This window comes from Pseudophryne corroboree, chromosome 6, assembly GCF_028390025.1.
Source record: "Pseudophryne corroboree isolate aPseCor3 chromosome 6, aPseCor3.hap2, whole genome shotgun sequence".
In the NCBI taxonomy this organism is placed as follows: Eukaryota; Metazoa; Chordata; class Amphibia; order Anura; family Myobatrachidae; genus Pseudophryne; species Pseudophryne corroboree.
The window spans coordinates 370910507-370923128 of NC_086449.1; the positions used below are offsets into that span (position 1 = coordinate 370910507).

The window sequence follows — 12622 nt, forward strand, 5'->3', positions numbered from 1 at the left end:
AGATAGGCTCGGCCCCCTTTTCGGCGGCCTTATCTCCCGTTTTTCTGTATATTCTGGCAGGGGTTAAATGCATCCATATAGCCCAGGAGCTATATGTGATGTATTTTTTTGCCATGTAAGGTATTTTTATCATGTTTTATTGCGTCTCAGGGCGCCCCCCCCAGCGCCCTGCACCCTCAGTGACCGGAGTATGAAGTGTGCTGAGAGCAATGGCGCACAGCTGCAGTGCTGTGCGCTACCTTATTGAAGACAGGAACGTCTTCTGCCGCCGATTTTTCTGGACCTCTTCGCTCTTCTGGCTCTGTAAGGGGGCCGGCGGCGCGGCTCCGGGACCCATCCAGGCTGGGCCTGTGATCGTCCCTCTGGAGCTAATGTCCAGTAGCCAAGAAGCCCAATCCACTCTGCACGCAGGTGAGTTCGCTTCTTCTCCCCTTAGTCCCTCGATGCAGTGAGCCTGTTGCCAGCATGTCTCACTGAAAATAACAAACCTAAACTAAAACTTTCACTAAGAAGCTCAGGAGAGCCCCTAGTGTGCACCCTTCTCGTCGGGCACAGAAATCTAACTGAGGCTTGGAGGAGGGTCATAGGGGGAGGAGCCAGTGCACACCAGTTAGTCCTAAAGCTTTCTTTAGATGTGCCCAGTCTCCTGCGGAGCCGCTATTCCCCCCAGTCTCCTGCGGAGCCGCTATTCCCCATGGTCCTTACGGAGTCCCCAGCATCCACTTAGGACGTTAGAGAAAATTAGCTAGGTGTTGGAAATCTATTACTTTAATGAACACCTTTTACAAATTTGATCGGTTAGATGAAATGGTGGATGAACATACATTCTAACAGTGAAATACACAATATTACGTTCAAATACACTAATGGTTCAAAATACAATTAGTAAGAACAAAACATGAGGTAGATTCGGTAGAACAATAGTTGAATAGTATGTTGGCATTTTATAGTTTAGTATCCACAGAGTCACTCTTTATTTACAGCTGGAGTGTAAAAAAATATTTTTGTTAAAATAGTGATCAAGCTATTAACTAAAATAATTTGAATGTATTTCAGATTTTAAATGTAGTAATTTATAAAATCAAGTTAGCAGGAAATATAGAGTACTCAAGCATATGGATCATTCAATGCAATAAAGCAGTATGCATCCCCACTTTAGGCAGTAATCTATAAAAAGGTCCAAGGTACAGCAGAAGCATATTGGAACATTTTTTCTCTATGGCAGAGGTTCTAGAGCATGGTCCTCAAGGCACCCCAAGAGTCCAGGTTTTAAGCTCATCCATGCTTGGCCACTGGTGACTAAATTAGCACCTCAGTCAATTTGATTTAACCTTCTGTGCTGAGCCATGAATATACCTAAAACCTGGACCGTTTGGGTACCTTGAGGATCGTTTTTTAAAATCTCTGCTCTATGGGTTCATGTGGGTTTCTTCAGGATGCTCTAATGTCCTCCTACAGTCCAAGGACATTCTAGTGCATATCTTCCAGAGTTCCACTGAGGAAGGCACTGATATAATGAGTAAAACATTCCTGAAACAATACAAAGGGAGATGAGCGCTGATATACAGATGGAGCCCTGCTCCTCTATCCCTTTAATAGGATTAATTGAGCCAGTGCTGTCGGAGTTAATCCCCTGCTGTATTGTTCTCTCTGTATTGTATTGCAGCTGAGACCAATAGATGAAAGGCTTATGCTAATAAACCTTGTTGCAACAGAGAAGGCTAGATGAGCAAGGCTCCATCTGTAGGACAAAATGGTTTTACTTAAAGATATATAAAAAGTTTATGTAAAGCACTGCATAGTATGCTTCCAGTTTAATCATATACAGCTTTCCAGCTCTTTTCATAAAGTTACCAATGTGGTGGGACTGTTTAGTCCTTCTAGAGTCTGCTTTTAGGGACATTGGTCAGCAGACTATGGAGGAAACTGGTCAGTGTGTTGGTGTACTCCTGAGTGTGTCTACGTAGATGTCCTGCGTGCACAGAATCCTCCCATTTCTTGCCCTGCACTTTGAGCCCATGTTTCTCCCAGTCCTGCATGACCTTTTCCACCGTTGCATGATCACTCATTGGGTCATTCATGCAGTAGAAGAAGAGTGCTGGGCAGTGTATTGGCTTGTCCCAAAAGGTTTGAATTCCCCTTTCATAGTAGTCTGCAGTTTGGGCTTTTAGGAGAGAGAAGTAAAGTAGTGTTCCACGTATCACCAGTGGCTCCAGAAGAGGGAAGGTGATCATGCGAGCTACACCTGCAAGAATGTAAAACAGAAGTGTGAGATTCACAGAGCAAGAACTGCTTATAACAGTGTATTCAACACACAGTCATGACCACCAACAGCATGATCTTCCAAAGAAATACCTTTTATACAGAAAGTGCACATCATTGGTTTAGTTTCATAGAAACTAGTACATTGTAGAATAAAATAACATAAATATTACTGTATACAAACACCAAATATACACAGCACTGTTGTGGTAATCAATAAAGGTATTAATAGATATAGTATTTGCTCTGTCAGAAAAATTTGTAAAGAACAGTCCTGAGGGTCAAAAATGGATTAAATTATCATAACTGAACAAGAGAAAATATAATTAAAAAAAATAAAATCATGTAAGTTTCATCCCATTCTTTTCAACCTTTAATAAGGAAAACACCTATTATGTGTCCAATGGACAGTGTGGTCGATGTATTTAAGCGGCACATATCGTGCCAGTTTTGCTTTTCCTGTTTCACCTCTTTATCCCTGCTAGACCCCTCCACCCCCCATCCTAGTGCTGGTGCAATGTATTTCAATGTATCTCCCATCCCGGCCGGCACCAGTGCACATGCAGGAGATTCTGCAACTTAGCATTGCAAGAACTCACATGTAGCCTGGAGCTGGCAAACACAGCAGCCACTACAGTGGCTGTGAATGGGTAACTGCTGAAATCAATAGCTGCAGGTTTTGGAATGGTTCATACATTGCCCCTCACATACTGTATGTGCACAATCTTAAAAGATAGCAATACCGATAATGACAGGAGCCACATAAATACATGGGGGTAAAGCGGTATCAGCGCACTTAACATGCACTGATACCACTGCCTCCGATAACGCCGCATAATACATCTACCCCCGGATTTCTGAGGCACTGATCTACAGGGGGATAAACACGGAGAGATCCGTGCTTAAATTCTAAAGGCCCGTACACACTGGTCGATATATCGGCCGTTCTCTTGAACGGCCAATATATCACGGGATCGTCTGACAGTGTGTATGGCCGATACGTCTGTGAACTCCGTCGTTCACAGACGTATCGTGTCGGCCGCGCAGCACAGCTGACGGCCAATACATCTACCGATATATTGGCGCGTCGCTTTGTGTGTACGGGGCGGTCGGCCGACCGCCCGTACACATGCTGCGGCGGGCGGCGGTAACTAACAGCTGAACTGGGCGGGCGTGTGTACACGCCCGCCCAGTTCATGACGTCAGTCCCCGACGGATCGGGCAGTGTGTATGCTCAACACACTGCCCGATCCGTCCATAGATATATCTGCAGATCAATTGATCTGCAGATATATCTATTAGTGTGTACCCACCTTAAGCAATCTGACTAGATTGCTTAGAAATTAAGCACGGATCTCTCCTTGTGTATGCCCATAGCGATCCGCGGCTCCGTGCGTTCTTATCGATGACTCTAGATTTGGCAAATCTAGTAGATCGCTCATTTCCCCGCTGGGTGAAATGAGCGCGCTCTCGCTCAGCACACATTGCGCTGAGTGCTGAGCTGGGGGAGATGTGTGTGCTGAGCGGTCTGTGCTAGATCGGTCAGCACACATGTCCCCCATGTGTACGGGGCTTACATGACAACCCGTTTTCATTAGCTTGAGGGAAAATACCAAAATTGGTTTAAGGAAAGTGCATTCCTAAATACAATCTAAATGATATATAATGCTGGACATATCAGACTTCAGTAAAAACAAGCTTTTATGGTCCTTTTGGGTCTTTAAAATAGTGGCACTATGATTCCAAACCATGTATAGGAAACAAGGGCAATAACCTGAAATTAATAAAATGAATAATCATAACCAAGCTGCAGTTATCACAAGTAACAAAAAAAATAAAAATAGGATTTTAGTACCTACCGGTAAATCCTTTTCTCCTAGTCCGTAGAGGATGCTGGGGACTCCAAAAGGACCATGGGGTATAGACTGATCCGCAGGAGCCTGGGCACACTATAAAGACTTAAACTGGGTGTGAACTGGCTCCTCCCTCTATGCCCCTCCCCCATAACTCAGTTACAAAACTGTGCCCAGGAGAGACGGACATTTCAAGGAAAGAATTTATAATGTAAACACGTGAGTGTCATACCAGCTCACACCACGAACATACCGCAAGACATGGCCTTCAACAGAATACCAGCCCACGGTATGAAAACCATACAGCCATATGCTGAGAGAATATGTAACACAACCTGTGTGTCAACCCAACCAATAATAAGAAACCACTTGTCATGGCATGAACAATGTCAGCGATAGCCTGACAGAGAAGAAACACCACAAAGTGCAACCAAAATCAACAACTGCAGACACAGTACGCACTGGGACGGGCACCCAGCATCCTCTACGGACTAGGAGAAAAGGATTTACCGGTAGGTACTAAAATCCTATTTTCTCTTACGTCCTAGAGGATGCTGGGGACTCCAAAAGGACCATGGGCTCTATACCAAAGCTCCAGAACTGGCGGGAGAGTGCGGACGACTCTGCAGCACCGATTGAGCAAACATGAGGTCCCCATCATCCAGGGTATCAAACTTGAAGAGCTTAGCAAAGGTGTTTGAAACCCTACCAAGTAGCCGCTCGGCAAAGTTAACCCGCCGAGACACCTCGGGCATCCGCCCAAGAAGAGCCCATCTCCCTAGTAGAATGGGTTTCCACCGACTTCGGTAACGGCAATCCAGCCGTAGAACGAGCACGCCGAATCGTATCACAGGTCCAGCATGTAACAGACTGCATAGCCGCAGGCACCCCAAACATGCTGGGAGCATACCGGAAAAACAGAACCTCTGTTTCCCCAATCAGAGCCAAATTGGCTACCTAAATAATCCAAGCCCTGACTACCTCGAGAGACATTGAATCAGCCAATGCTGAAATTACCACAGGCATCAAACTAGGTAGGCTTTTGATAAACCCCGAAAACCCAGTTCGGCAGAACTACTATCTGAATTCTCAATTCTATCCACTTGGAAAAACAAAAAGGGACTCTCGTGAGACAAATCCGCTACTTCCGACAACCGCCTTGCGGTCGCCCAAAAAACAAACGCATGACCACTCTCCAAGAGAGAAATTTAACACAACCTTCAATAAAGGTCCCAATCAGTGAGACACAAGAAACGCAACACCACGTCAAGAGCCCCCTGTGCCAATGGGGCACAAATGGAGGTTGGATGTGCAGTACTCCTTTAACGAAAGTCTGAACTTCCGGAAAGGTGTCTTTTTTTTTTTTTAAAGAAAATTTACAAGGTCAAAACTGCCCTGAAACGGAGCCTAACTGTAGGCCTGCATCAACACTTGCGTGCAAAGAATGGAGAAGAACGACTCAGCTGAAAATCCGCCGTAGGAAGTTTCTTAGATTTACACCAAGACACATATTTACACCAAATACGGTATTAAGGCTTCGCCGTTACTTCATTTTTTCAGCCTGAAGAATTGTGGAAATGACCGCACTGGGAATACCCGGACTAGGATATGGCGTTCAACCACCACGCTGTGAAACGCAGCCGTGGTAAGTCCTGATACACGCCCGGATCTTGCTGTAACAGTTCCTCCCGTAGAGGAAGAGGCCAGGAATCTTCTATGAATAAACCTTGAAGAACTGGATACCTAGCCCCCTTGGCAAGGCCGGAACAATGAGGATCGCCAGAACCTCTTTTCTTCTTACGTTTATCACCTTCAGCAGAGTGAAAGCGGAGGGGACACATAGACCGACTGAAAACACCCAAGGTGTCACGAGGGCGTCCACTGCTATAGCTTGAGTGTCCCTTGACCTGGAACCATATTCCTGAGGTCTCTCGTTGAGGCGAGATGCCACCATGCCCAATTGAGGCACTCCTCAAAGACTTGTCACTTCTGTAAAACTTCTCGATGACGACAGTATTTCCCCCGGATGGAGATCGCGTCTGCAGGGGAAATCTATTTCTCCGCCGTTTACGTCCTAAACTAAGAATACTAATAAAACGTTTTCCAGTCTTTCCACCCAGCAGAAAACTATTTCAGTTTCTGCCACTGCCGTTTTGCTCCTTGTTCCGCACTAGCGGCTTACTTACGCCACTGCTGTCTAGTCGTCCGACAGAATTAACACGGGCAGATCACAAAGAATCTGTTCGTTGAAAATAGCTCTTACTTCAAGAAAACTCATTGTAGACAAGCTCCGCAGCTGGACCTTTTCCTCTGGAAATACTTCCCATGCAAGGACTGCTCCCCAGCCTCGGAGATCTGCATACATGGACACTAGGATCTAATCCTGGATACCGTACCTTCGTCCCTCTAGGAGGTGAGAACTGAGCAGACACCACAGGAGCGATATCCTGGCCATTAGAATTATATTCCGGTGCATGTGCCAGTGAGACCCGGACCGCATTCTCAACAGGTCCCGTGAAAACCACTCTGGCATTTGACCTGTTCACCGAAAAAGCCTCTTAGGCCTCCCCCAACTTCTTCATCAACGGAACATACCGAAGGATTGGCACTGCAAATCTGATCCGACACAGGATCCTCAGACCTCTTACTACAGGAAAACAGAACCTCAACCGTTCAGTATCTACCCCGATACCACCTCCGACATCTGCGTCGTTGGGAACAACAGCCCTTCCCTGTGTTGAAGAACAGTCAGAGAAAGAAACAACAATGTGCTCCACTTGTTTCTTGACCTCGCCTCAATCAGGCGAACATCTCATTACAGAATAACAATGGCTCTTACTATTGAAAGAAAACCATCATACTACCATCACTCCAGTGAAATGGCAAAGACCATCCTGGCTATCCCTACAGGTAATCTGAATGCGTAGAACAACGCATGTAAACCTTTTTTTTTTTTTTTATAACCGGGACAGGTGGACAAGGCCCCAAACCTGACGCACCTCTGATGTGGTGTCGCGTATTACCTCCCCTTCCAGAGGGGAAACGGTAAGATCTATTAGAAAATCAGTGAGGGGAAACATCTGTAACTCTAGACAGTCGCCCTCCGGATTCTATAACTAACTCACGGGTCCTGGTCTATTCCCGGACTAACTGAAAGGTAGTAGACGAGTCCTCACCGGAGTGGGGTCCAGGCAGGTAGATTCAGCACCATGTGGTGGATGTGTGAGAAACAGAAAATGACCTCCGCTTCTGCGAACCTAAAAAGGCTGCAGAACACTTATCTTTTCACCTTCCATCTGCACAGAAATTAAGAATTTACTCACCGGTAATTCTATTTCTCGTAGTCCATAGTGGATGCTGGGAACTCCGTAAGGACCATGGGGAATAGACGGGCTCCGCAGGAGACTGGGCACTCTAAGAAAGAATTAGGACTACTGGTGTGCACTGGCTCTTCCCTCTATGCCCCTCCTCCAGACCTCAGTTAGGGGAAACTGTGCCCGGAAGAGCTGACACTACAAGGAAAGGATTTGGAATCCCGGGTAAGACTCATAACAGCCACACCAATCACACCGTACAACTCGTGATAACTATACCCAGTTAACAGTATGAATAACAACTGAGCCTCACTGAACAGATGGCTCATAACAATAACCCTTTAGTTAAGCAATAACTATATACAAGTATTGCAGACAATCCGCACTTGGGACGGGCGCCCAGCATCCACTACGGACTACGAGAAATAGAATTACCGGTGAGTAAATTCTTATTTTCTCTGACGTCCTAGTGGATGCTGGGAACTCCGTAAGGACCATGGGGATTATACCACAGCTCCCAAACGGGCGGGAGAGTGCGGATGACTCTGCAGCACCGAATGAGCAAACTCAAGGTCCTCCTCGGCCAGGGTATCAGACTTGTAGAATTTTGCAAACGTGTTTGATCCCGACCAGGTAGCAGCTCGGCAAAGTTGTAAAGCCGAGACCCCTCGGGCAGCTGCCCAAGAAGAGCCCACCTTCCTCGTGGAATGGGCTTTTACTGATTTAGGATGCGGCAGTCCAGCCGCAGAATGTGCAAGTTGAATCGTGGAGCAGATCCAGCGAGCAATAGTCTGCTTAGAAGCAGGAGCACCCAGCTTGTTGGGGGCATGCAGGATAAACAGCGAGTCAGTCTTTCTGACTCTAGCCGTCCTGGAAACATAGATTTTCAGGGCCCGGACTACGTCCAGCAACTTGGAAGCCTCCAAGTCCCGAGTAGCCGCAGCCACCACAATAGGTTGGTTCAAATGAAACGCTGATACCACCTTAGGGAGAAATTGGGGACGAGTCCTCAATTCTGCTCTGTCCATATGGAAGATCAGATAGGGGCTTTTACAGGACAAAGCCGCCAATTCTGACACCCGCCTAGCCGAAGCCAAGGCCAAAAGCATGACCACTTTCCACGTGAGATATTTTAATTCCACGGTCTGAAGTGGCTCAAACCAATGTGATTTTAGGAAATCCAACACAACGTTGAGATCCCAAGGTGCCACTGGGGGCACAAAAGGGGGCTGAATATGCAGCACTCCCTTAACAAACGTCTGAACTTCAGGCAGTGACGCCAGTTCTTTTTGAAAGAAAATAGACAGGGCCGAAATCTGGACTTTAATGGATCCCAATTTTAGGCCCATAGTCACTCCTGACTGTAGGAAGTGCAGAAATCGACCCAGCTGAAATTCTTCTGTGGGGGCCTTCATAGCCTCACACCAAGCAACATATTTTCGCCATATGCGGTGATAATGTTTTGCTGTCACATCCTTCCTAGCTTTTATCAGCGTAGGAATTACTTTAACCGGAATACCCTTTTCCATCAGGATCCGGCGTTCAACCGCCATGCCGTCAAACGCAGCCACGGTAAGTCTTGGAACAGACATGGCCCCTGCTGTAGCAGGTCCTGTCTGAGAGGCAGAGGCCAAGGGTCCTCTGAGATCATTTCTTGTAGTTCCGGGTACCAAGTCCTTCTTGGCCAATCCGGAACGATGAGTATAGTTCTTACTCCTCTCTTTCTTATTATCCTCAGCACCTTTGGTATGAGAGGAAGAGGAGGGAACACATAAACCGACTGGTACACCCACGGTGTCACTAGAGCGTACACAGCTATCGCCTGAGGGTCCCTTGACCTGTCGCAATATCTTTTTAGCTTTTTGTTGAGGCGGGACGCCATCATGTCCACCCGTGGCCTTTCCCAACGATTTACAATCAGCTGGAAGACTTCTGGATGAAGTCCCCACTCTCCCGGGTGGAGGTCGTGCCTGCTGAGGAAGTCTGCTTCCCAGTTGTCCACTCCCGGAATGAACACTGCTGACAGTGCTATCACGTGATTTTCCGCCCATCGGAGAATCCTTGTGGCTTCTGCCATCGCCATCCTGCTTCTTGTGCCGCCCTGTCGGTTTACATGGGCGACCGCCGTGATGTTGTCTGACTGAATCAGCACCGGCTGGTTTTGAAGCAGGGGTCTTGCATGACTTAGGGCATTGTAAATGGCCCTTAGTTCCAGAAAATTTATGTGTAGGGAAGCCTCCTGACTCGACCATTGTCCTTGGAAGTTTCTTCCCTGAGTGACTGCCCCCCAACCTCGGAGGCTTGCATCCGTGGTCACCAGGACCCAGTCCTGTATGCCGAATCTGCGGCCCTCGAGAAGATGAGCACTCTGCAGCCACCACAGCAGAGACACCCTGGCCCTCGGGGACAGGGTGATCAGCCGATGCATCTGAAGATGCGATCCGGACCACTTGTCTAACAGATCCCACTGAAAGATCCTTGCATGGAACCTGCCGAATGGAATTGCCTCGTAAGAAGCTACCATCTTTCCCAGGACTCGCGTGCAGTGATGCACCGACACCTGTTTTGGTTTCAGGAGGTCTCTGACCAGAGATGACAACTCCTTGGCCTTCTCCTCCGGGAGAAACAACTTCTTCTGTTCTGTGTCCAGAATCATACCCAGGAACAGAACAGAATCCAGCCGTGCTGTTGTAACACTTCCTGAGATAGTGCTACTCCGACCAACAATTGCTCCCTGGACCTCGCCTTTATAAGGAGATCGTCCAAGTACGGGATAATTATAACTCCCTTCTTTCGAAGGAGTATCATCATTTCGGCCATTACTTTGGTAAATACCCTCGGTGCCGTGGACAGACCAAACGGCAACGTCTGGAATTGGTAATGGCAGTCCTGTACCACAAAACGGAGGTACACCTGGTGAGGTGGGTAAATGGGGACATGTAGGTAAGCATCCTTGATGTCCAGTGATACCATGTAATCCCCCTCTTCCAGGCTTGCAATAACCGCCCTGAGCGATTCCATTTTGAACTTGAACTTCCTTATATAAGTGTTCAAGGATTTCAAATTTAGAATGGGTCTCACCGAACCGTCTGGTTTCGGTACCACAAACATTGTGGAATAGTAACCCCGTCCCTGTTGAAGGAGGGGAACTTTTATTATCACCTGCTGGAGATACAGCTTGTGAATTGCCGCCAGCACTACCTCCCTGTCCTGGGGAGTAGCCGGCAAGGCTGATTTGAGGTAACGGCGAGGGGGAGACGTCTCGTATTCCAGCTTGTATCCCTGAGATACCACTTGTAGAACCCAGGGATCCACCTGTGAGCGAACCCACCGGTCGCTGAAGTTCCGGAGACGGGCCCCCACCGCACCTGGCTCCACCAGTGGAGCCCCAGCGTCATGCGGTGGATTTAGTGGAACAGGGGAGGATTTTTGTTCTTGGGAACTGGCTGTATGGTGCAGCTTTTTCCCTCTACCCCTGCCTCTGGGCAGAAAGGACGCGCCTTTAACCCGCTTGCCTTTCTGGGGCCGAAAGGACTGTACCTGATAATACGGTGCTTTCTTAGGCTGTGAGGGAAACTGAGGTAAAAATGTCGACTTCCCAGCTGTTGCTGTGGAAACGAGGTCCGAGAGACCATCCCCAAACAATTCCTCACCCTTGTAAGGCAAAACCTCCATCTGCCTTTTAGAATCCGCATCACCTGTCCACTGCCGAGTCCATAATACTCTCCTGGCAGAAATGGACATTGCATTAATTCTAGATGCCAGCCGGCAAATAACCCTCTGTGCATCTCATATATAAGACTACGTCTTTAATATGCTCTATGGTTAGCATTATAGTGTCCCTGTCAAGGGAATCAATGTTATCAGACAGGGAATCAGACCACGCTGCTGCAGCACTGCACATCCATGCTGAAGCAATAGCAGGTCTCAGTATAGTACCTGAGTGTGTATATACAGACTTCAGGATAGCCTCCTGCTTTCTATCCGCAGGCTCCTTTAAGGCGGCCTTTTCCTGAGACGGCAGTGCCACCTTTTTTGACAAGAGTGTGAGCGCTTTATCCACCCTCGGGGATGTCTCCCAACGTAACCTGTCCTCTGGCGGGAAAGGGTACGCCATCAGTAACTTTTTAGAAATCACTAGTTTCTTATCGGGGGAAGCCCACGCTTCTTCACACACTTCATTCAACTCATCTGATGGGGGAAAAACCACTGGTTGCTTTTTCTCCCCAAACATAATACCCTTTTTAGTGGTACCTGGGTTAATGTCAGAAATGTGCAACACATTTTTCATTGCCGTAATCATGCAACGGATGGCCCTAATGGAATGTACATTAGTCTCGTCCTCGTCGACACTGGAGTCAGACTCCGTGTCGACATCTGTGTCTGCCATCTGAGGTAGCGGGCGTTTTTGAGCCCCTGATGGCCTTTGAGACGCCTGGGCAGGCACTGGCTGAGAAGCCGGCTGTCCCACAGCTGTTATGTCATCGAACCTTTTATGCAAGGAGTTGACACTGTCGTGTAAAACCTTCCACATATCCATCCACTCTGGTGTCGACCCCGCAGGGGGTGACATCACATTTATCGGCACCTGCTCCGCCTCCACATAAGCCTCCTCATCAAACATGTCGACACAGCCGTACCGACACACCGCACACACACAGGGAATGCTCTGACTGAGGACAGGACCCCACAAAGTCCTTTGGGGAGACAGAGAGAGAGTATGCCAGCACACACCACAGCGCTATATAATCAGGGAATTACACTAACACAAAGTGATTTTCCCTATAGGAGCTATACAAATACAGTTTGCGCCTAAATTTAGTGCCCCCCCTCTCTTTTTTACCCTTTGAGCCTGGAAACTGCAGGGGAGAGCCTGGGGAGCTGTCTTCCAGCGGAGCTGTGAAGAGGAAAAGGCGCCAGTGTGCTGAGGGAGATAGCCCCGCCCCTTTCTTGGCGGGCTTCTCCCGCTCTTATATTAATATTATGGCAGGAGATTTTTGCACATATACAGTTTATTAGACTATATTATGTGCTGTTTGCCAATGTAAGGTACTCTAATTGCAGCCCAGGGCGCCCCCCCCCCCCCCCCCAGCGCCCTGCACCCATCAGTGACCGGAGTATGTGGTGTGCATAGGGAGCAATGGCGCACAGCTGCAGTGCTGTGCGCTACCTTAATGAAGACCGGAGTCTTCA

The 12622-nt window shown here is 47.9% G+C and overlaps 1 protein-coding gene across 1 annotated transcript in view; it reads right to left on the reverse strand.

Annotated features, from left to right (window-relative positions):
* Window positions 1-919: 919 nt before the first annotated feature.
* The window catches only part of LOC134932346 (transmembrane protein 53-like), a 115762-nt gene continuing 104059 nt past the window's right edge, over window positions 920-12622 (reverse strand). Inside the window, exon 3 of the mRNA XM_063926691.1 lies at window positions 920-2245. Within this exon, the coding sequence (XP_063782761.1) occupies window positions 1881-2245 (365 nt within the window). The 3' untranslated portion in view covers window positions 920-1880. The remainder of the gene's footprint in view (window positions 2246-12622) is intronic.